The sequence below is a fragment of the Hemitrygon akajei genome, chromosome 18 (assembly GCF_048418815.1).
Source record: "Hemitrygon akajei chromosome 18, sHemAka1.3, whole genome shotgun sequence".
Classification (NCBI taxonomy): Eukaryota; Metazoa; Chordata; class Chondrichthyes; order Myliobatiformes; family Dasyatidae; genus Hemitrygon; species Hemitrygon akajei.
In genome coordinates this window covers 18,742,389-18,768,309 of record NC_133141.1, presented here as the reverse complement: position 1 = coordinate 18,768,309, position 25,921 = coordinate 18,742,389, and the positions used below count along the sequence as shown (strand labels likewise).

General features: G+C 42.7%; 1 protein-coding gene across 3 annotated transcripts in view; it reads left to right on the top strand.

The window, feature by feature from the left end:
- The first annotated feature begins 11,210 nt into the window (after window positions 1–11,210).
- Window positions 11,211–25,921, top strand: part of LOC140741167 (protein lifeguard 2-like) — a 65,963-nt gene continuing 51,252 nt past the window's right edge. The window contains exon 1 of one of the 3 annotated variants that reach the window (XM_073071021.1): window positions 11,211–11,380. In XM_073071021.1, coding sequence (XP_072927122.1) covers window positions 11,366–11,380 — 15 coding nt within the window. In that variant the 5' untranslated portion in view covers window positions 11,211–11,365. The remainder of the gene's footprint in view (window positions 11,381–25,921) is intronic. The other 2 variants (XM_073071022.1, XM_073071020.1) reach the window with 2 other exon arrangements.

The window sequence follows — 25,921 nt, the reverse complement described above, 5'->3', positions numbered from 1 at the left end:
CTGAAGTTGTGTAGTTTTGCACAACTTGGACAACAGAGGGACTGGTTTTGCATGGCAAAATTCTTAACTTGTCAAAATCCTATTGGCTCAATTTCCATTATGCTTTAACTTTTTTAAAAAAGGGAACATAATACAGGATTTTTAAAAAAGAATAATCAGACGGATTAACGGCAAAGTCATGTCGATCTTACATGATACATTAATTCCGAAACTTAATACAATTCAGTCAGACTTACAAATACTGAAGTATCAGGAGTAAACAGCTGAGGAACAGCAAGGGGACCCAACAATAAGCAACGATGTTGACTCTGGAAAACCTGACAGAATGGCCCTGAGTTCCTGAATCAATGTAGCAAGTAGAATTAACATGCAGTTATTTTTAATCTACTTTGTTGCTCTGCATTTTATCATATATCTTATGTCCTGCTTTCAATCATGAACTAAGTTTATAACTGCCCAAATCTATTTCCTGGTGAATATTTTCTAATTGGATAAATTAGCGAGTTATTTTTGGTGAGACATTAGCCACCACTGGAGCAGATATCCCTGGTCACCCGACAGCCTTCAACCTGAGCATCCAACACCCTGGGCACTGTGGCTTGCTGCAGAATGACTCTTAACACTGAACAACTTAATTATAGGTATAACCTACACGCATTTTAATGTTGAATCACTCGCTTTTAATGTAAGCTTCAGGGTTGAGGTAAGTAATCTTGATGCTACGAGACTGCCATTTATAATGCCCAGCTCTCTGGGCATCCAGCCTATCTAAAGCTCTACGTCCTAAGCAGCTGCTGCCTCCTTTCCATAGCATGATCGATGGTGGTGCCCCTTTCAAGTACCTTGTCTGTCAATTCTGTGGCATAAGAATAAAATCTAGCAGATGTTGGATGCATCTATTTTGTTTTCAGACTTCCAACATCTGCAGGATTTGCTTTTACACCAAAATAGATAAACTACTTGAAAGGGACACCACTATCATTTACACTATAGAAAGGAGGCATAACACAGAATGCTGGAAACACACAGCAGGTCAGGCAGTCTCTGTGGGAAGAGAAACAGCATGAATATTTCAGGCCAGTAAAATATGAAAGATCACTTGCTTAAAACATTATAAGTCTGTTTCTTTCAGCCTGATCCAACAAGTAGTTCCACCATCTCGGTTGTCACTTTTTCTATGCCTCTGTGAATATCCAACATACCAACTTGGCCAGTGAGCCCTCTGATAGTTTGGATGGATCTATTGTTATAAAAGATGACAGAAGTAGTGACGATTCAGAGCTATGAGAGAGGAAAAGAAACATTCCTGTCATGAAAGACATCTGTGGGTCAACTTGGACTTTGTTCAACTCTTGCAAAGCAACAATCCATTGAGTGGTATAACTAGCTCAAGGGACTAAATGACCTTCTCCTGTTCCTATGATCCTAATGATGGTGGAGGGAGTCGAACCTGCCATTACGTGGAGTGGTTCAGGAGAATAGCACATTTGTATTTACAAGGTAGCTGATTTCTACAGGAAGGAGAAACATATAGACAATGATTGGGAGAGACTTCAGTCGAGCATAAATGCCAGTTTGCACCTTATTGGCCAAATGGTCCATTTTGTGCTATAAATGCTTTGCAAAGTATTAACCGAGTCTTTGACGTGATGGATGTGTGGAAGACATATCCTCTTGTGAGAATCTAGAACAAGGGGTCACTTTAAAAATAAGAGATTATACCCACTTAATGCAGATATCGAGGCTCCACCTTCTCTGTAAATTTAATTATACAATCTATTCTGCATTCTGTTATTGTTTTTCCCTTTGTACTATCTTGAGGTACTAAGATTTTGAAATGATCTGTATGGATTGCATGCAAAACATTGCTGTTCACTGTTTTTCGATATATGTGTATCATAAAATGCAGAGCCGCAGAGATGACTGAGCAGTGAGTGATAACTTTTATAATAATTTTTATAGGATAACTTCTGCAATTGAGTGGCAGATGACTCTTTTTAGCAGGGTGAAGACTGGAAGAGCATGCCCTCCCCCACCCCTGAAGCTGGTAACCAACAAAATCTATGGCGACGTGGGACCACAGTCATCGAAGGACCAGCAGGGGCTGCAGGAGCTGAGAGGGTTGTTGGTTGAGGAATTCAACTGGGCACATTGAAAGCAGGCTGTGATGGACTGACATACATTTGCAATACTGTAAGTTACAAAACATAAATAAGGAATAAGAGGAATATTGAGGTATTGTTCATGGACCGTTTAGAAGTCTGATGTCGGTGTGCAAGATGCCTTTCCTCAAACATTGAGTGTGTTTTCAGGCACTTGTACCTCCTCTTCGATGGTAGTAACAAGAAGAGGGCACGCCTCAGATTTTGAGGGTCCTCAGTGACCCACCTTCTTGAGGCACCACGTCTTGCAGATGTCCTTATTGGTGCGGTAAGTTGTGCCTGTGTTGTAGCTGGCACACCTTACAGCCTCTTTTGATCCTGCACCCTGGTCCTTGTAGGTACCTCAAAGGCCTGGAGAGATCCCACCAACACCGTCTCCACAACATCCTCCAAATCCACAGGAGGGACAAGTGAACCAACATCAGTGTCCTCTCCCAGGCATTCAATATCCTAGTTACACTTACTCAGTTAGACTGGGCAGGCCAGCACCTACAATACTGAGCTCTGTGCATATCAGCACAGGATAATTAAGATCACAGAGCTAAATCTGTGGCTCAAAGTTTTGTGCGGGAGAATGGGTTTGAATTCATGGGACCTTGAAACGGTATTGGGGAAGGAGGGAGCTGTTCTGATGGGAAGGGCTCCACCTGATCTATACTGGGACCAGTGCCCTGCTGAATCGCAGAACCAGGGCTTTAATCTAAATGGCAGGGGGTGGGTTCTACAGCTTGGAAAAATAAGGATAAGATAAACGGGAAGGAAAGTACATGACAAGTTACAGAAATCTCCAGAATAAAAAAAGAATAAAATTAGAAAGGGATAAGGATGATGAATACAGGACAAAGGTGTGATACTTGAATGCATGCAGCGTGTACGGAGTAATGTAGGTGATTTGGTAGCACAGCTAGTAAAGAGCAGATATGACACTGTGGGCATCACTGAGTCATGGCTGGAAGATTATAGTTGGGTGCTTACTATCAAGGATGCACATTGTATTGAAAGGCCAGGCAGGTACTGTATATAGGCAGAGGGGTGGGGAGGCTCTGTTGATCAAAAATGAAATCAATTCCTATAGTGGATTCTACAGAGAGAGTGCAGAGGAGATTTACAAGGATATTGCTGGATTGGAGAGCATGCCTTATGAGAATAGGTTGAGTGACCTTGGCCTTTTTTCCTTGGAGTGACAGAGGATGAGTGTGACCTGACAGAGGTGTATAGGATGATGAGAGGCATTGATCATGTGCATAGCCTGAGGCTTTTTCCCAGAGCTGAAATGGCTAACACGAGCGGACATAGTTCTAAGGTGCATGGAAGTAGGTAGAAAGGGGATGTCAGAGGTAGGTTTTTCACATGGACAGTGGTGGGTGCATGGAATGCACAGCCAGTGAAGATGGTGGATGCAGATACAGTAGAGTCTTTTTAGAGACCCTTAGATAAGAACACGGAGCGTCGAAAAATAGAGGGCTATGCGGAAGGGAAATTCCAGGCAGTTTGTAGAGTAGGTTACATGGTTAGCATAACTTTGTGGGCTGAAGGGCTTTTTAGAGCAGCTTTTGGTTGAGCCCACTAGGGGAAAGGCAATTCAGGATCCGTTATTGTGTAATGAACCAGACTTAATTAAGGAGCTTAAGATAAAGGAACCTTTAGGAGCCAGTAATCATAATATGATAGAATTCACCCTGCAGTTTGAAATTAAAAAAGTAAAGTCAGAGATGTTTCAGTATTTCTGTAGAGTAAAGAGAACTAAAAGACATGAGAAAGAAGCATGATTGAAATGGGGCACTTGACATTCTAGTCAGCCCCCACCCCCTTCTATCTATTATTCCGTCACTGCACTGTAACACTTTAAGCCACTCTTTATAACGCATGCTGGTATTTATCTATTTATGCACATTTTATTCCATATCGGTACTTTAACTTTATTTTATAAATAATTCTTTATATTTGCTGAATGTCATTGTTTTCTGTAACATGTCACTCCCTGACCAATACACCACAGTAAATTCCTAATAGATGTAAATATACTGTGTATGGCAAACAAAATTGTACCTTGATGGGGATCCTAATTTAATCCTACCGAATACTGAAGTGCCTAGGTAGAATGGGCATGGAAAGGAAATTTCCAATTGTGGGGAAGTCTAGGACCAGAGGGTACGGCCTCAGAATTGATGTCCCTTTAAAACAGGAATGAAGAAGAATTTCTTTAGCCAGAGGGTGCTGAATCTGTGGAATTCATTGCCACAGATGGCTGTTGAGACCAATTCATTGGGTATATTTAAAAAGGAGTTTGATAGGTGCTTGATTAGTAAGGGCATGTAAGTTTTCAGGGAGAAGACAGGAGAATGGGATCGTGGGGGAAAATAAATCAGACAAGAATAACAAAGCAGCATTTCATCAGGCAATTTGTATTTTTTTAAAAGTATTAACTTCAAGTAACAATTTACAAAGCTTTCTAATTCCTCCCCAAGACTGAACGAGCGGGAGTTTTGCTACTCACAGCTATTACCTCTCCACTCCCCCCCCCCAAGTAACGGTAACTGCAAGAAGGAATAAATGTTATCACTGAGGGTGAGAAATTGTACCCAACTGTTGCAAAAAAACCCTGCTGAGTTAATGTTTTTATTTCAGTAAATGACAATGAACGATTAACTTAAATTGACTTTTGGTTCCAAAACTGTTTTCAAACAGAAGAAATACTGCTGCATCTCACCAGTCCACTGTAATCTGAATCACAACAGTGCTCCTCCCCTAAGGAGAATAAAACAATGAGGGGAGAAGACAGGAGAATGGAATTGTGGAGGAAAATAAGTCAGCCACGATCAAATAACAGAGCAGACTTGATGGGCCGAATGACCTAATTCTACTCCTGTGACTTATGGCATGGATAATGTTATTCCCAAGTCCAACAGCAGACTCCAAAAACAAACACTCTATTCTCAGCTCTGCCCTGGAAAGAGATCACCAGGTGGACAGAGGAAAAGATTCCGGTGAGATGGTGCCATAAAGTGGCGACTGTTTGCATGCAGCTCCCATGGGAATCATCAAATAATCCGGATTAGGACAACTACAGCTGAAATCCAGTCACAGCCAAGGGTACTTAAGTAGCAGCATCTTTTTAACACCTGTAAGAAAAGTACTGATACTGTACTCAAAATCAACAAACGTTGAATGGCAGATGCGGATCACAAGTGCAGTTCCGCTTTAAAAAAAATAGAAGTGGAGATACCATGCCAGTTTACAGGTACGATTGAAATGCTGAGGCCTTGGACCTCCACTCCTGACTTTCCAGCTGGTAAATGTACAGTCTCTGAAAAATAAAATTGAAGATGTAAGAGCAAGATTGCTGTACCGGAGGGACATTGTGGACTGCTATGTACTTTGCTTCACAGAAACATGGCTATCCCTTGCCATTTCAGAGCAGCACAGCAGCTTGATGGGTTCACCATTTTCTGTAGAGACAGGACAGTTTAGTCTTTTAAAGGCAGAGGAGATGGATTATGTTTTATGATTAACAAATTGTGATAAACAAATGTGGTCGTTCTGTCTCAGTCCTGCTAACCCAACCTGAAATAACTAACAGTCAAATACTGTCCATTTTATCTGCCAAGGAAGTTTTCCACCATCATCTTGATAGCAGTGTACATTCTACTTCAGGGCAACGTTAGACAAGCACTGGAGGAGCTGAACAATGTAATCAGTAGGCTCGATACTGCGTACCCTGAAGCCTTCCCTATCATTGTGGGAGATTTCAACCAGGCTAGCTTGAAGAAATCTTTGAACAACTACCACCAACATATCACCTGTGGAACCAGAGGAGCCAACACACTTTACCACTGTTGTACCACCAAGGATCATCCCACACCCACGCTTTGGAAAGTTCAACTACCCAGTGTATATGCATAAAATAAAGACCACAGCACCAGTGATGAGGACCAAGAAGGTATGGTCAAGGGAGGCAGAGGAGCACTTACAGGACTGCTTTGAATCAGTAGACTGGACAATATTCAGGATTCATCTTTGAATCTGAATGAATACACCACAGTTGTCTCCGACTTTATCAAAACTTGTGTGGATGAGTGTGTGCCTTCAAAATTATACTTACAAAAGATCTGTGTCAAGACTAGTGGTCCAAAACTATACAAGAAGTCCAAGGACAACTGACAGAATGTTATTCTAAGAGTGAGAAAGCAATTCTGATTGATGTTAGATATAGAATCAGATGCACGCGGGCTCTGGCAGGGTTTGCAGGTCATTACTTCCCACAAAGCGAAACCTAAAATCATGAATAGCTGTGATGCTTTAATCCCAGATTAGCTCAAAGTCTTTTATGCTCACTTTGAAAGAGAGAATAAAACTACAGCTATGAGGATCCCTGCAGCACCTCATGACCCTGTGATCTCTGTCTCAGAGGCTGACGTCAGAACATCTATCAAGAGTGAAACTTCGCAAGGCATCAGGCCCCGATGGTGTACCTGTAGGGCTCTAGAAACCTGTGCTAACCAACTGATGGGAGTGCTCAAGGGCACCTTCAAACTCTCACTGCTGCAGTTAGAGGTTCCCACCTGCTTCAAAAGGGCGACAATCATACCAGTGCCCAAGAAGAGCAGAGTGAGCTGCCTCAATGATTATCATTTGTGTGAATTACTTTGATTTCCAGCACCTGCAGATTTTCTGTTGCTTGGCACTTGCATCTACTGTGATACTTTGAGAGGTTGGTCATGGCTAGAATCAACTCCTGCTTAAGCAAGGAACTGGACCCACTGCAATTTGCCTGGGGCCAGTGCACAGGATCAGAAAAAACTGCAGAGGGTTTTAAACTCAGCCAGCTCCATCATAGGCACCAACCTCCGCAGCATCCAGGATATCTTCCAGGAGCGATGCCTCAGAAAAGTGGCATCCATCATTAGGGACACCCATCACTCAGGACATGACCTCTGCTTATTGCTATCATCAAGGAGGTGGTACAGGAGCCTGAAGGCACACACTCAACGATTCAGGAACAGCTTCTTCCCGTTCGTTATCAGATTTCCAAATGGACGTTGAACCCATGTACACCAACGTACTGTTTGTCCCACTCTTTTTGCACTACTTATTTAATTTTCTTTTTTATTCATACTTATTGTAATTTATAGTTTTTATTATTATGTATTGCAATGTATTACTGCTGCAAAACAACAAATCTGATAACATATGCCAGTGATATTAAACCTGATTCTGATTCAAAGTCATGCTCATAATTTCCTTGGAAAAAGTGCAACATCCCAGGGATCAAGTCCCTTGAAGTGGCTGCACAGGTTAACACAGGCATTTGGTCTGCTTGACTTTATTAGTCAAGGCACGAGTTCAGGAGTTGGGAAGATTTTTTAGTTTTATAAAATGCTGGTTCAGCTACATCTGGGGTATTGCATTTAATTCTGGATGTGGAGAGGCTTTGGAGAGGGTGGTATTGGATCTGGTGATATTGATCCAGAAGTTCTTTGGAAGTCAAGAATGAGGTGTAAATCTTGTAATACAGCCACTTTATTTAGTGGTCATAACTATATAAATAATGGTAATTATAAAAATGGTTCCTCGGCATAAACATCACCGAGGCCTTCACGTGGTCTGTACATACCGGCTATGTGGTGAAAAAGGCACAACAGCGCCTCCTTCACCTCAGACGGTTGAAGAAGTTTGGCATGGGTCCCCAAATCCTAAGAACTTTCTATAGGGGCACAATTGAGAGCATCCTGACTGGCTGCATCTCTGCCTGGTATGGGAAATGTACGTCACTCAATCGCAGGATTCCGCAGAGAGTGGTGCGGACAGCCCAGCGCATCTGTAAATGTGAACTTCCCACTATTCAGGACATTTACAAAGACAGGTGTGTAAAAAGGGCCCGAAGGATCATTGGGGACTCGAGTCACCCCAACCACAAACTGTTCCAGCTGCTGCCATCTGGGAAATGGTACCACAGCATAAATACCAGGACCAACAGGCTCTGGGACAGCTTCTTCCACCAGGCCATCAGACTGATTAATTCATGCTGACACAACTGTATTTCTATGTTATATTGATTGTCCTGTTATACATACTATTTATTATAAATTACTATAAATTGCACATTGCACATTTAGATGGAGATGTAACGTAAAGATTTTTACTCCTCATGTAAATGAAGGATGTAAGAAATAAAGTCAATTCAATTCAACCTCACTCTACTGTAAGAGAGAAGAGAGAACAAAGAAGTTGTGGTTGTCTTATACTAAAAACTAGCTCACTAGAGAGATAAAGCACATTCCATTGATATGGGGTAGCCTATATTGTTCAGTGGTGTGACACAAGCTGGAAAAAAAACTTCTAGAAATATACAAAATCAGTTATACTGTAATTATTGAAAATTCACTGAATTATACACATATAGGTGATCATATAAAAATTAGAAGCAAGCATAAGAAAGCGAGTAAACTCTTCTTGGACTTCCAGACGGGTACAGGTATCAATTTTAACCAACGTTTTGACGACAAACTCTGCCATCTGCATCAGGGATGATCCCTGGGCATGTCTAGTATTTATACCCCCATAGTCCGTCCCTCCTGATTGGTTAGTCCTCATCCAATCAGGTTTCTGCTGCCCCACCTTGTTTACAATCAAATTCCAGTTCTTATTTAGAGCGAGACTTTTATCTTTGTTAAAATTCTTTTCCTCTAGTTTTATCTCAATGGCTTCCTTCATTAGGCAGTCCAAAAAACCATTGGTATGGTACAGTATTTTTGTGCTGTCAAAGTCAATCCTATGACCATTGCAAATGGAATATTCTACTACTGCCAATTTCTCCAGGTATCCCAAACAGATTCACATCCTGTGCTCATTGATGTGGATTTTCAATCAGGAGGGATGGACTACTGGGGTATAAATACAACTGGACTAGACATGCCCAGGTATCATCCCTGAAGAAGGTAGTAGAGTTTATCATTGAAACGTTGGCTAAAATTGATACTTGTACCTGGCTGGAAGCCTGAGAAGAGTTATTCGTCATATATGCCAGGAAAGCACTAGATCCTTTTTCAAGTACAGGAAAGTTCAACTGTAAGAAGAATGGGGGGGGGGGGGGGGATCTCATTGAAACCTATTGAATGTTGAAGGGTCTAGATAGAGCGGATGTGAAGTGGATGTTTCCTTTGGTGGGAGTCCAGGATTAGAGGGACGTCCATTTAGAACAAAGATTAGAAGGAATTTCTTTAGCTAAAGGGTGATGAATCTGTGGAATTCATTGCCACAGGCAGATGTGGAGGCCAGGTCACTGGGTGTATTTAAGGGGGAGGTTAATAGGTTCTTGATCAGTCAGGGTGTGAAATGTTATGGAGAGAGGGCAGCAGAATGGGGCTGAGGGGGAAGTGGATCAGCCATGATGAAATGGCGGAGCAGACTTGATGGGCTGAATTGTCTAATTCCACTCCTATCTCTTATGGTCTAAAAATAACAATTTTACACTTTAATCCAAGAGGCAAAAGAGGTTTACCAAGATGTTTCACTCTAGTTCTAAGGTGATTAATAAGGCCAATTGTGGGACCCACAGACTTTTCCTCACATGGTGCAGGACGTGGGCAATGGGGCAGATAATTTGGAATACTATGGGTTCCTTCCACTTGGCTGCTACGTGCTCCTGCTCTAGGAACTCCAGGAGCTCAGCACCTTCCCAGATGCTCTGGTTCAGCCCCAAATGCAGCTGAACCAGAATTTTATAGCAAGTGTTACAAGAAGAGGCTGTGCAAACTTGGGTTGTTTTCTCTGCGGCGGCAGAGGCTGAGGGGAGAACTGATAGAGGCTTTTGAGATTATGAGTGGTATAAATAGAGTAGACAGTATCGTTTTCCCAGGGTTGAAATTCTAATACGAGAGGGCATGTATTTCAGATGTAAGGGGGTAAGTTCAAAGGAGATATGTGGAGCAAGTTTTTTATTTACACAGAGTGTGGTGGATGCCTGGAAAGTGCTGCCGGGGTGGTGGTGGAGGCATTTATAATAGAGGGGTTTAATGGTCTCTTTGGTACATGAATGTACAGAGGGCAGCACAGTAATGTAGTGGTTAGCACAACACTTTACAGTACTAGTGAGCAGGGTTCAATTCCCGCCTCTGCCTGTAGATGTCTGTACGTTCTCCCCGTAACTGCATGGGTTTCCTCTGGGTGCACTGGTTTTCTCCCACAGTTCAAAGCTGTACCAGTTGTTAGGTTAATTGGTCATTGTAAATTGGCCAGGATTAAATCAGGGGATTGCTGGCGGTGTAGCTCAATGGGGTTGATAGGGCCTACTCCTTACTGTATATCAATCAATAAATAAATAAGTAAATAATGTAGGAATATGGGCTTGTATAGGCAGAAGAGATTAGTTTAGTTAGGCAGTTAATTATGAACTTAATTAGTTTGGCACAACACTGTGGGCCGAAGGGTCTGTTCCTGTGCTGTACTATTCTATGGTCTATCAGTGGGGACAATTGTGGTTTCCTCCACAGTTCATCACTACTCCATATGGCGACTGAGCTGAGCTTCTGAAGCAGGAGCACATGGGAGCCAAGTGGAAGGAGTTCACATTATTCCAATCTTCATCACCCACCTCCTACCGGATGTGTGAAAAAGTCTGAAGGTCCCTCATTGACCTCATCAGTCACCTTCAAACCAAAATGGAAGCAAACCACTGCCTATCTCTAGGAAGACCAGGACACCTCAAAATCAATTAATTGGCTGTTAAGATCTTCGTGGCCTCCTAAAGTCCTAAAAGACGCTACAGAAATGCAAAGCTCTTCAGAAGATGCCCCCCCCCCCCACCTCTTAAATTTAAGCAGGCCACTCTGTGTGAAATGCAGCACCTAATTAAATAACTGGACTTTACCAAAAGGGCTAATGGCATCGGCCACACTTCTGCACATCATTGCAGTTGCTTTTTCAGCATACCACGTGTGCGACTGCAACGGTTTCGAACTATCCTATTATTTCCAGATATTACCGAATTCCCATTGTGCATTAAATAAAATAGAGCCTCTCCCCATTTGCTGCATGCACATGGTACCTCCCAGCTGCCTGCGTGCCTGCTCCTGGATATTGCTCGAAACATCACGGATTTACTGCGGTATTACAGGCGGCAGCTCGGTTTCACTGGAAGTTAACGTACACACTGCGAGTGTACGAGTGGGTCTGCAATTGTCACCGCAACTGTGCCCCTGAAAATGACACAAGGCAAAGTGAGTACATCCCCATCGCCGAGCACCTTCAATTTGTTAATTGATTGACAGATTAGTTTATCCCAGATGTACAGCCGGTTGAATGCGTTGTTATGGTGAGATATAAAACTGGGTTATCTACTGGCTGCTTAATGCAATGCATTTTTAATCTATGTAGAAGTGGATAAATATGTGATTTATTACCATAAGTCTCCGACTACCCTCCCCACAGCCTTTTAAATACATTTATTCAGTTTTTTAATATATAGGAAATTTATTTTGGGAATATTCAGTCAAATACGATACTGTGTGGTGGCAGTGTTAATGACGACTTGAATTATTAGTGTTTATGTGATCTGACGGCTTTCGTTCTCTTGTCTTCCCCCTAACTTACATAACGGGTGAACGTGGGGCACTTTATCCGGCTCGCGTTTGATGCAAACCCATGGCTATCCAACGACGGCTAAACAAATGGCGCTGCAGCTTCTGTACTAGATTTCAACGATAAACCCTTTTCCCCGGAAGACTGACTCATTACTAAACATGGTCACTTGGTTACCAGCACGTTAGTAGTGGATGTCGGACGGCCAAATCAGCGGTGAAAGGCAAGCCACCCAAGCCTTACCCAGATTTACAACGCAATTGGGGTTCCTGCAGATACAAACGTCCACCTCCAGTCCCTCTTCATCCAACTCGAGTGGAGCCAGATTCTCTAATCTCGGTGTGAAGGCACCCACTCATTGGGTCAGGAGCATTAATGCTGATTAAGACTCCGCAGACTGTACACAGTGACCTTGCAGGTGCTAAGAGTTCCCAAGAGCTCTGGTTACCAACCCGTGGCATGCCTCGTCTTGCACTGACTGATAAGATGAGTTCAGGGTCAGATTGACAGCCAGCCAGTGACACAAATGCCAATGAGGCAAATCCCAATAGATACATGAGAGACTGCAGATGCTGGAATGTGGAACAACAAACCATCTGCTGGAGAAACTCCAAAAGTCAGGCAGCATCTGTGGAGGAAATGGGCAGTTGATGTTTCCAGCTGAACTCCAGCATTAGGACCTGACACAAATGCTACTTAACCTGCTGAGTTGTTTCAATAGATTTTTGTTCCCGATTCCAGCAATTGCAGTCTCTTGCATTCCTGTTGGCTGCTGGGTGGGTATGCATTTGCTCATTTGGGACCTGCTAATTTTGCTAATAGTGAATGTTGGAAATGCTGAGCAGGTCAGGCAGCGTCTATGGAGAGAGGGAAAAATAGTCAATGGTTAAGGCCAGTGATCTTTCCTCAGAGGAAGGTGCATCAAGGTAAATTGTTAACTCTGCATCTTTCCCCATGTATGCTGTCTGATGTGTGGCACATTTCTAGCATCTGCTAACTTTGTGTTTCCAGTATCTGCAATATTTTGCTGGCCAAGTTTTTCCTGGAAGGGTTGGGGTATCAAGAGAGCTAAGGGGCAAATCTGTTGTGGTGTCTTCAGTGATGAAGTAGGTTTGGGCTGAATGCTCTCTTTCAAGAGTCGGATGTTTTTTTCTTGGTTCTATTTAGTTCCAATTCCATCATAAATGGTTTAATAATTGAAAAGCAAAAAATTCTACAGATACTGCAGTGTAGAATTGGTTTATTTTTGAACTAAACTGCCTTGGTATTTGCCCCCCTGCAGCTTTCCTTATTTGTTTAGTGGTTCCTTCTGCCGATGATGTGATGGAGCAGCAGCTGGGATGAACCTGTGCTGAGTTCTGTCCTTACCTTTCCCATAACTCATCCTGTACTTACCAGCCATTGGAGCCTCACTGGCTGGTGAGTGTAGGATTCCTTAAACATTAATGTGCAGGTTGAGTTGGTGGTCAGGAAGGCAAGTACAATGTTAGCATTCATTTTGAGAGGACTTGAATATAAAAGCAAGGATATATCAAATCAGAATCAGGTTTATTATCACTGGCATGTGACATGAAATTTGTTAACTTAGCAGCAGCAGTTCAATGCAATACATAATATAGGAGAAAATAAATAAAATTTAAAAAATAAGTAAATCAATTGCAGTATACGTATACAGGCAGTCCCTGAGTTACGAACATCCGACTAATGGACAACTCGTACTTACAAACGGAGGGAGGAGAATGCCATCCGCCATTTTAAGTAATTGCCGTTAACACTGTGTTGAGTGTGTAACTTTGTATTTGGCTTAAATATTTCTTAGCAAGATTCACCTTGACCCCCCCCCCCCCGCCCTTTTCCAGTCAACACCACCCCCACTTGTCCCACTTAACCTGTCTCAGTGCGGGTGGACTTTAGGACCCCGGGGAACAGAGGACCTGCTGCCTCCAGCTGCTGCTGTATTTTTTTATTAAGTGCGATTGGAAACAATAGCCAGATCAGAAATGCTGATCAAGTCGACTAGTTCCTAAAGAGAACTCTGATAGGCCAATCAGATGCTTCACCGCTGCTCAGCGATAGAACATAAAATCTTCAGTTTTCTGTTCTGTTGACGGAAAACGATCGCGATTGAAAATAAAGTAGAAATAATAAAGCGATTGGAAAGAGGTGAAAAGCCATCGGTCATTGGAAAAGCTTTCGGCTACAGTCAATCAATCGGAACAACTTTAAAGGATAACGGATAAAGTGAGAATAATGGAGTATGTGAAAGGCCCTGCCCCGATGATAGCTACAATTATTACTAAACAACGCAGTGGTTTAATTATTGAAATACATACGTTTCTTTGTTTGTTTATATGCATAGAAAGGTAAAATATATACTATATACTAAGACAAATGTTTGACTAACTGACACTAAATAATACCGGATGTACTTGTTCCGACCTACGAATGCGAGACTCAGGAATGGAACTCGTTCGTAACCCGGGGACTGCCTGTATTGAATAGATTTTTTTTAAGTGCAAAAAACAGAAATACTGTATATTTTTTTTTAAAATGTGAGGTAGTGTTCAATGTCCATTTAGGAATTGGATGGCAGAAGGGAAGAAGCTGTTCCTGAATGTTGAGGCTTCATAAGGCATTGATCAGCCTGCACTGCATTGTGAGCAGTTTGGAGCCCCTTATCTAAGAAAAATGTGCTGGCAGAGTTAAAGTGGAGTTGATAGGTTCTTGATTAGTGAGGGTGTTAAAGGTTGTGGAGAGAAGGTGGGAGAATGGGGTTGAGAGGGATAATTAAAATCAGCCATTATAGAATGGTGGCACAGACTCGATGGGCCAAATGGTCTAATTCTGCTCCTATATCTTATAGTCTTGTGGATAGGAGCAAAAGTGCATCTATTTTGAAGCAGTTGTTTGAAGTCCCTCTGCACTGATGCTCCAGCACACCCATCCACACCTCTGCTGTATCCATAATATGTAATGTCATACACCACTATGAAGAGTCACTTGCCCTGATTACTTTTGGCATTTCAGATTATTTTTTTTGTTTAGCAAAGTCAGCATTATTCACAGAAACATTTGCGTGTATTAGGAAATTGCATTTGTGTGTGAATCATCTGCCACCGTTTTTGGTTCCTGTTTATAAATTCTTGGCGCCACCTCTTCTGTTTATGTGGTATTCCAGGCGTTGAGATCCTTCACCTTTACAACTGGCATATGCATAGTACATTTTGTCACTCCCAGCACTGAGATGTTTCATGAAGATAACCAAACTGAGAGCAACACATAGAAAAGGCTGGAGAAATTCAGCAGGTCAGGCAGCATCGATGCAGGCGAAATAGGTCAAGTTTTACAACAAGACCCTTCAGGAATGAAAAGGAAGTATGGCTGAATAGGAAGGGAGGGGGAGGAGTACAAGCTAATAGATGATGGGTGAATTCAGGTAAGGAGGAAGGTGGATGGGAATGGGGGAAATGAAGAAAGAAGCTGAGAGGTAATTGGTTGAAGAAGTAAAGGGCTGAAGAAGCAGAAATCTAATGGGAGAGCCCAGTGGACATGGACAAAGTGGTAGGAGGAGGGACACTAGAGGGAGGTGATGAGAAGAAGAGAAGGGGTAAGAAGGGTGCCAGAATGGGGAATGGGAAAAGAGAGGGGGCAAAGCTGTATTAGATAAGACATAGAAGCAGAATTAGGCCATATGGCCCATTGATGCTGCTCCATCATCCTATCAAGGCTGATTTATTATTCCTCTCAACCTCATTCTCCTGCTTTCTTCCCATAACCTTTGATGACTTTACTAATCAAGAACCTATCAACCTCCTCTTTAAATATATCCAATGACTTGACCTCCACAGCCATCTGTGGGAATGAATTCCACAGATTCACCACCCTCTGGTTAAAGAAATTCCTCCTCACCTCTGTCCTAAAAGGACACCCTTGAGGTTGTGCCCTCTGGTACCAGATTCCTCCACTATAGGAAATCTCTCCACATCCACTCTTTCTAGGCCTTTCAGTATTTAATAGGTTTCAATAGTCCATGCTTTTATTCCTTCTACCAAAGTACATGACCATACACTTCCCTACACTGTATTCCATCTGCCACTTCTTTGCCAATTATCCCAATCTGTCTGTCCATCTGCAGACTCCCTGCTTCCCTTACACTACCAGCCCCTCCAACTCTTCGTATCGTCACAGATAACATTACATTTGCCTTCCTTACCATTGACTCAACCTGCAAGTTACCCTTTAGGGAATTCTGAATGAGTACTCCTAAGTCCCATTGCACCTCTGAATTTTGCATTTTCTGCTCATTTACTGTAGAAAATAGCCTACGGCTTTATTCCTTCTACCAAAGTGCATATGACTAAACACACCCCTACACTATATTCTATCTGCCACTTCTTTTCCCATTCTCCCAATCTAAGTCCTTCTGGAGAGTCCTACTTTCTTAACACTACATTCAACTCTTTGTATCATCTGCAAACTTGCCTCCTTCCCCCACCACCCCACCTTTCTGCCTTCTGTAGGGATCGCTCTCTACATGACTCCCTTGTTCATTCGTCCTTCCCACTGATCTCCCCCTGGTGCTTATCCTTGCAAGTGGAACAAGTGCTCTGCCTGCCCCTACACCTCCTCCCTCACTACCATTAAGGGCCCTAAACAGTCCTTTCTGGTGAGGTGACACTTCTCTTGTGAGTCTGCTGGGGTTACAGTGTATACTGTGTCTGGTGCTCCTGGTGTGGCCTCCTGTATATCGGTGAGACCCAGTGTAGATTGGGAGACCGCTTCGCCAAGCACCTACACTTTGTCTTCCAGAAAATGCAGGATCTCCCAGTGGCCATCCATTTTAATTCTGCTTCCCATTCCCATTTTGATATGTCCATTCATGGCCTCCTCCACTGTCGTGAGGAGGCCACACTTCGGTCGGAGGAACAACACTTTATATTCCATTTGGGTAGCCTCCAACCTAATGGCATGAATGTCGATTTTTCAAGCTTCTGGTAATGACCCCACACCCCTTCCTTCACCATTTCCATCCCCTTTTCACTCTCTCCCTGCCTGCACATCACCTCCCTTTGGTGTTCCTCCCCACTTTTCCATCTTCCATGGCCTTCTGTCTCTTTCACCAATCAACCTCCCAGCTCTTCATCCTTCCCCTCCAGGTTTCACCTATCACCTTGTGTTTCTCTCTCTCCTCCCCCAACTTTAAAATCTACTCTTCAGCTTTTTTCCCCAGTCCTGCCAAAGGGTTTTGGCCCAAAACGTCGACTGTACTATTTTTTTCTAGGTGCTGCCTTTCCTGCTGAGTTCCCCTATCATTTTGTGTGTGTTACTCTGGTTTCCAGCATCAGCAGATTTTCTCTTGTAAGCCATCAATTCTGTCATCCAAATCATTGATGTATAACGTGAAAAGAAACGGTCCCAGTACCGACCCCTGAGGAACACCATTAGTCACTGGCAGCCAACTGGAAAACTCTTTGTCTCTTGCCAGTCAGCCAATTTTCTATCCATGCTAGTATCTTTTCTTAATACCATGAGCTTGTTGCAAAACCATTGTTGTGGAAACACTAACTAAGAACACCCAGAGTGGCTTCGAGTTTTGTTTTAAGAGTTTATTAACATGGTATCATGGAGAGTCTGCAGCAGTCTCCACCGCCACCAGAACTCTGAATTCTAGGTTATACAGAGCTCATATTTATACAGCAAGACAAACAACTTCATATAACTTTAGCATCCCACAGTCAGTGCATGATCAATCGCTTAAAAGACAAGTCAATTATCTCTCAGCACGAGTCTAACAGTTCTTCCTGCTTTCTGTTATCAGGACTTATGATTTAGCCTCAGAGGCATCCTCCCTTCTGGTTCCAGGAGCCTAGTATCTTGTTAATTGGAGTTCCTGGTACTGCGCTTATCATCCAAGGTTATTCTCGACAGGTATCAGCAGTCTTAAGCCCAGCTGTTCCAGAATGGTCAAGTATCCCATCAGACACTAGTTTTAACCATTTCTACCACAACCATGCTCTCCCTCTATTAGAGGTGTGTGGTAAAGGACAGATTCCCCGTAATGATGTACTCTTGACTGTAGGGGGATGGGATAATTGTAGTATAAATGGGAAATGTTATGACTTGGGAAGAGCAATGCTTTAGTTAGAGATAATAGATGGTGAACCTCTTCTTGAGGTGAGGAGAAGTATGTGAGGAGGAGAAGGAGATGGGGGGGCTGGAGCTAGATGGTGGCTATTATGCCATGATGGTGTAGAGTTGACAGGAAGGGTGCAGCAGATGCTTTGAGGAATGAGTGGCTGGCTAAAACTGCAGGAGAAAATTGCAGTGTTACAAAAGGTCTCTTGCTAGCTGAGATGATCAGGAGGCAGGAATCTCAAGCACTGTTTGTGAGTTTAAATCCCACTCCAGAGGCTTGAGTACAACATAGATTAATAAGCATACATGACAACCTGCCTGCTGCTTTGGCTGGTTGTGAAAGATTCACTGGAATAACAGGCATCCTGGCTGATGCCTCTAAAACAAGCCATCCTTGAAGCAAATTTTCTTGGTGGCCTCCATGGTTCCAACTAATCGGGTGAAGGCTGTTGAATTTATCTTTTAGGCTTGAGCCAAACAGAGGCCCAAGAGCGTGGTTCTGATGTGTGAATTGGGACAAAGTCATGTGTGGAAGTGTTCCATCAGGGCCACATGATTAAGTCTGCTCTTAAGTTCTGTGTGCTAACAAAGTGTCAGCTGTGCCTTTGCACAGTCAGCACTCTTCCAAGAACTCAACAGCCATGAACCACTTTTGAACTGGTTTCACCATGTAGTGATGTTTCTTGCAGGTAAAATGCAAGTGACAGCCAATCCTTGCCCTTGAATTGTGCGCAGATGAAAGTTTGATCACAGCTATGATGCAAGAATAATGAGGCAGCCAATTTGTGTGGAGGAAGGTTCCATTGATACTGTCTCCATTTCAAAAATAGTTCATGCCTGCAGAGGGTCTGGGGAAGTGCTGACAGTTGGCTCACAAATGCCAGCCTCCTGTGTTTCTGGCCCATTGTGCTGAGAACAGGTTGCGCTGCTTATTATAAGGCTTCAACACTGCGGAAAACATTCAGAGTCAGGTTTATTAACGTTATTTTGTACGGCATGGAAATTGCTTTGCGTTCCAATGTAGTGCAAAGACAAACGGTGTAACATAAAAGGAATGAGGTAGTGTTCATGGACCATTTAGAAAACTGATGGTGGTTGCATCTATACAGGGGTTAGCCATTGCAGTACTTGAAGGGCATTTTGTCTCTAAGACCCCTGTTGGACCCTAAGAAATTAAAAGTAAATTTTGTTATCAAAGTACATATACGTCACTATATGCAACCCTGAGATTTATTTTCTTGTTATCTATAGAGTAGTAACTATAACAGGATCAATGAAAGATCAACTGGAGTGCAGAAGACAACAAACTATTTATTGCTATTTATTTACATAATAAGATCATGAGATAACGAAATAAGGAGTCCTTAAAGTAAGATCATTGGTTGTGGGAACATCTCACAAGTGAGTGAAGTTAACTCCTTTTGATCAAGAGCCTGATGGTTGAGGGCCAGTAACTGAGCTGATGGAGATCGTGGAGGAGATGTTGTTGCCAATCCAAACTGACTGGGGTCTGCAAGTGAGGAAATCCAGGAGCCAATTGCACAAGGAGGTATTGAGGTGCAGGTTGTGGTGCTAGTTCATTGCACTGATTCTTTCACCAAATTCCTGGGTCTCCAATAGAGCTAAGGGTTTTTGCCATATTGGGGTCTGCCCCTGACCAACATATACATTGAACAACTATTCCAGGTGTTTGTTTCTCTGCTTCATATTCTCCTATTATTCTTGTGTTGAACAGCTTATGTTGGCACTAAAATGTGTGGCGACACTTGTGGCCTGCCCCCAGTGCATCCTTGGTTGTGTTGGTTGTTAACACAAACTAAGTGTTTCACCATATGTTTTGATGTACATGTTATAAATAAATCTGAATCACATGAGAGTTTGATGGCTCTGGGCCTGTACTCACTGGAATTTAGAAGAATGGGGGTAACCTCATTGAAATCTATCGAATGTTGAAAGGCCTCAATAGAGTGGATGTGAAGATGATGTTTCTTATGGTGGAAAAGTCTAAGAACAGAGGGCACAGCATCTGCATGAGAGAGAAAAATGTGGCATTAACAATGCAGCTTTCTGGCCTTTCTTCAGAAATGATCAGTTCTGATTTTTAAACTAGAAAGTTCTCAGTGATAAATACTGACTAAGGAGCATGATCTTGCTCTCCTTATGTGAAGGTGTTTTGTATCCACCAGCTGGTAGCATCTCAAACAATGTGGCCTAGAACTGCAATACACACAAAATACTGGAGATAGTGCAAAAAGAGGGGGGACGGAATAGTGTACATGGGTTCATTGTCCATTCAGAAATCTGATGGTGGAGGGGAAGAAGCTGTTTCTAGAACATTGAGTGTGTGTCTTCAGGCTCCTGTACTTCCTCCCTGGTGGTAGTAATGAGAAGAGGGAAAGTCCTGGCTGGTGAGTGTCCTTAATGATGCATGCCACTTTCTTGAGGTATTCTGCAACCCTCTGAAGCCTTTCATGATCCTGAGCATTGGAACCTCCATCCCAGGTACTAGTGTAACCAGACAAAATGTTATCCACCATATATCTGGTGGAAATTTACACTGTCACTTGTAAACATAATGACATTGATGTACATGTTGCTCCTCTCATGTTCTCAATATTTATTAATATTTTTGTATTGGCACAGTTTGTTGTCCTTTGCACACTGGCTGAATGCCCAATTTCGTGCAGTCTTTCATTGATTCCATTATGGTTATTATTCTATTATGGATTTATTGAGTGGTGGTGGCATCCGTTAGTCTCGCAAGACCATGGATCTGTGCATGGAAGGTTTTTGGGGCGCAGGCCTGGGCAAGGTTGTATGGAAGACCGGCAGTTGTCCATGCAACAAGTCTCCCCTCTCCATGCTACCAACGTTGTCCAAGGGAAGGGCAAGGGCCGATACAGCTTGGCACCAGTGTCGTCGCAGGAGTTGCCAGAACGAGGTTGAAGACAACGTCGGACTGCCTTAGGGACTCCAGCTCCGGATTTGTCCTCAGGGTTTACTCCCGAAGCCTTTCCCATGAGTGGGTATGGCTGCAAGGCAGCGGAGGTTTGAAATCAGAGTTTTCCTTCTCCTAGATGGACTGCCTTCCCAGGCTGACGAGCTCCATCTACCTGAAGCACTGGTTTTAAGGCGTCAGGACCCGCCTTCGCTCCTTCTCCTGTCAGTAGAAACATTTCTGCCGGGCTTAGAGGCTAAACCACACGAGAAGGCCAGGAGTTGGACTTGGTTGTCAGAGGCTATTTGAGTCTCATGCCATGAGGAGCACTTTTAGGTAGTGGGAGTTTGTCCCCTGAGTATGCCCACAAGAAAATGAATCTGTGTTGTGTATGGTGACATGTGTACTTTGATAATAAATTTACTTTGAACTTTTAAATTTAATGATTCGGTGTTTGGGAAGTTGAAAGGTCTGAAGATAAGACGCCTGGACCAGATGGACTGCACCCCGGGGTTCTGAAGAGATCTTGGAGGCATTACTAATGATCTTTCAAGAATCACCAGATTCTGGCATGGTTCCAGAGGACTGGAAAACTAAATGTCACTCCACTCTAAGAAGGGAGGGAGGCAGAAGAAAGGAAATCATAGGCCAGTTAGCCTGACTTCAGTGGTCAGGAAGACGTTGGAGTTGATTGTTAAGGATGAGGTTTCGGGTATTTGGAGGTGCATGAAAGTAGGCCAAAGTCAAAATGGTTTCCCGATGGGGAAATCTTGCCTGACAAATCTGTTGGAATTATGAGGAACTAACAGACCGGATAGACAAAGGAGAGTCAGTGGATGTTGTTTACTTGGATTTTCAGAAGGCTTTTGACAAGGTCCCGCGCATGAGGTTGCTTAACAAGCTAAGAGCTCGTGGTATTACAAGAGAGATACTAGCATAGTGTTACGAAGAAATAGGTTCATGGGTTTGCTAAGTGAGACAGAAAACACTAATTATGAATAAGCCCGTTAACCATTTATTTACAGGAAGCAATAAAACATTTGACCAAACATCTAATTCAATCAAGTACTCATCTAAGCCACCCTAGTCAACCATGATACCAAACATTCAGAAACACTTCAAACTCCACAGGTACTTTGTTAAGTCTCCCCAAGTTACACAACTACAAACTAATCATTCAGCAGATACTTAGCTAAGTGTGCACACTTTCCCAATGGTTCTTCAGCACTGGTTGTGACCTCAGTGTGAAGAGAAGCCCCTGAAGACAAACAAAAAGCCAGTGAGTCTCTCTCATGTGCTATTCTTGTATCCCTGAGATGCCTGGAACTGGACACTGGTGCTGTGGTACACAAGGCAACCAATGGAAATGAGCTGCTGTATCTGTCAAATGGGCCACTCAGTGACCAGCACAGTGGAATTGGCTTTTGACTGGCAAGTAAACTAACCTCACATTACACATGGCTAAAACAATGGCAAAGAGTGCGAATAAAGGAGGGCTTTTCTGGTTGGCTGCCGGTAACTAGTGGTATTCCACATGGGTCTGTGTTGGGACTGATTCTCTTTACATTGTAAGTCAATGATTTGGATGATGGAATTGATAGTTTTGTGGCCAAGTTTGCCAATGATATGAAGATAGGAGGAAGGTGGATAGTGTTGAGGAAGCAGGGAGTCTAGAGAAGGACTTTGACAGATTGGGAGAATGGGCAAAGAAGTAGCAGATAGAATATAGTGAAGGGAAGTATATGATCATGCACTTTGATAGAAGAACAAAGGTGTAGCTTATTTTCTAAATGGGGAGAAAATTCTGAAGTGCAAAGGGACTTTAAAGACCTTGTGCAGGGTTCCCCTAAATGCTAAATTGAAGGTTGAGTCAGTGGTGAAGAAAGCAAATGCAATGTTACCATCCATTTTGAGAGGACTGGAACACAAGAACAAGGATGTAATGCTGAGGCTTTATAAGGCATTGGTTAGACCATACTTGGAGTATTGTGAACAGTTTTGGACTCCTGATCTAGAAACAGATGTACTGACATTGCAGAGGGTCCCAAGTAGATTCACAAGAATGATGCCGAGAACAAAAAGGTTAATGTGTGAGCAGCACTTGATCACTCAGGGACTGCACTTGCTGGAGTTTAGAAGAATGAGGGGGATCCCATTGAAACCTATTAAATATTGAAATGCGTGGATGGAGTGGATGTGGAGAGGATGTTTCCTACGGTGCAGAATCTGGGCCAAGTCACCTAATTCTGCTCCTATGTCTTATGGTCTTGTAACTGACCTGTCCTGGGCCTCTGACTCTTGTGCCTGTTCCCCATTACCCTCAAGGTTTTACCTACCTCCTCTTTAAGTGTCCCAAACGTTTGCCATCCATGTACCTCTGGAGCAAAAAACTCATTTCCATTTCTCTCAGGAAGTGGATTCAGTAAAATGTTAGTTTGAAATGACTGTCCCTAATCCTATTACTATGTGCCCTCTTTTGAGACTTTTCTGTTAGTGGAAACATTGAGGTATCTGCCCTGTTGTGTCTCCTTAGAATCTCTTGTATTTTGATGAGGTCACCTCATTCTTTAAACCACAAAAGAGCATAAATCAAATTTCTTTAGCTGGGGTTGAAGAGGAGATTTTTTTTAAAAAAAGGATCAGCCATGATGGAATGGCAGAGCAGACTCGATGGGCCAGATGGCCTAATTCTGCTCCTGTGTCTTATGGCCTTATGGAAATAGCCAATCTTCATAATTTGTGTTATTTTTGTTTTTTAAATCTTGCTGATTCCCTGTGCTGTTGGAAATCTATTCCTTACTCAATCCAGTTCAGAACTGGAGGACTGGAGACTGATTTTTATCACGGTATACACAATTAGGAGGGGTGTAGATAAAGGTGAATGGAAGCAGGATTTTTTCCTTGGGTTGGGTGAGACTACAACTAGAGGCCACAGTTTTGGTTAAAAGGTGAAATATTGAAAAGGAGTAGTGTGACTGTGGAACGAGCTGCCAGCGGAAGTGGTAGATGTGGGTTTAATTGCAACATTATTAAGGATGAGGTCTCTGGGCACTTGGAGACACATTATAAAATAGGCCAAAGTCAGCTTGGTTTCCTTAAGGGAAAATTTAGCCTGACAGATCTTTTGGAATAATTTGAGGAAATAATAGGCAGGATAGACAAAGGAGAGTCAGTGGATGTTTTATACTTGGATTTTCAGTAGGTTTTTGACAAGGTGCCACACATGAGGCTGCTTAACAAAATAAGAGCCCATGGTGTTGTAGGAAAGATATGAGCATGGATAGAGCATTTGCTGATTGGCAGGAGGCAATGTGTAGAAATAAAGGGAGCCTCTTCTGGTTAACTGCCGGTATTCCGCAAGGTCAGTATTAGGACCACTTTTTTTTTGTTATACAGTGCCTATAAAAATATTCACCCCCCCCCCTTGGAAGTTTTCATGTTTTATTGTTTTACAACATTGAATCACATTGGATTTAATTTGGCTTTTTTGACACTGATCAACAGAATATGTTTCTTTCATGTCAAAGTGAAAACAAATTTTTACAAATTGGTCTAAATTTACTACAATTACTAAATACAGTAATTGATTACATAATTACTCACCCCCTTCAAATCAGAATTTAGCCTTTGGCAGCAATTACAGCCTTGGGTCTGTGTGGATAGGTCTCTATCAGCTTTGCACATCTGGACACTGCAATTTTTCCCTGTTCTTTACAAAACTGCTCAAGCTCTGTCAGGTTGCATGGGAATTGTGAGGTGAACAGCCCTTTTCAAGTCCAGCCACAAATTCTTAATTGTATTGAGGTCCGGTCTCTGACTTGGCCACTCCAGGACATTCACTTTGTTGTTTTAAGGCATTCTTGTGTAGTTTTAGCTTTATGCTTGGGGTCATTGTCTTAGTGGAAAACAGATCTTCTTCCGAGTCGCAGTTCTCTTGCAGACTACATCAGGTTTTCCTCCAGGATTTCCCTGTATTTTGCTGCATTTATTTTACCCTCTATCTTCACAAGCCTTCCAGAGCCTGCTGCAGTGAAGCATCCCCACAGCACGATGCAGCCACCACCATGCTTCATGGTAGTGATGGTATGTTTTGCATGATGCACGGTGTTTGGCTCATGCCAAACATAGAGTTTAGTCTGATGGCCAAAAACTTCAATTTTGGTTCATCAGACCTTAGAACCTTCTTCCATCTGACTTCAGAGGCTCCCATATGCCTTCTGTCAAACTCTAGCCGAGAGTTTTTTTTTCAACAGTGGCTTTCTCTTTGCCACTCTCACATAAAGCTGCAACTGGTGAAGCCCCCCGGCCAACAGTTGTTGTTTGTGCATTCTCTCCCATCTCAGCTACTGAAACTTGTAACTCCTCTTTGATACGAAAGAGTCTTTTTCTGTTGATCAGTGTTTTTTAAAAAAAAAGCCGAATTAAATCCACTGTGATTCAATGTTGTAGAACAATAAAACATGAAAACTTCCAAGGGGGATGAATACATTTTATAGGTACTATATGTCATTGATTTTGGATGATGGAATTGATGGCTTTGTGGCCAAGTTCGTAATAAGAAGATGGGTGGAGGGGCAGTTAGTGTTGAGTAAGCAGAGAGACTGCAGAAGGACTTAGACAAAGGAGTAGCACATAGAATGCAGTGTTGGGAAGTGTATGGCCATGCACTTTGGTAGAAGGAATGAAAGCATAGACTATTTTCTAAACGGGGAGAAAATTTAAAAAATTTGAGGTGCAAATAGATTTGGGAGTCCTCATGCAGGATTCCCTGAAGGTTAATTTGTAGGTTGAGTTAGTGGTGAGGAAGGCAGATGCAATGTTAGTATTCATTTTGAGAGGACTAGAATATAAAAGAAAAGATCTAATGCTGAGTCTTTATAAGGCACTGGTGAGGCCTCATTTTGAGCAGGTTTGGGGCCCCTTGTTTAAGAAAAGATGTGCTGACATTGGAGAGGGTTCAGAGTAGGTTCACAAGAATGATTCTGGAAATGAAAGGCTTGTTGTATGAGAAGTTATTGATGGCTCTAGGTCTATACTCACTGGAATTTAGTAGAATGAGGAGGATCATTTTGAAGTATATCAAATGTTGAAAGGTCTGGATAGAGTG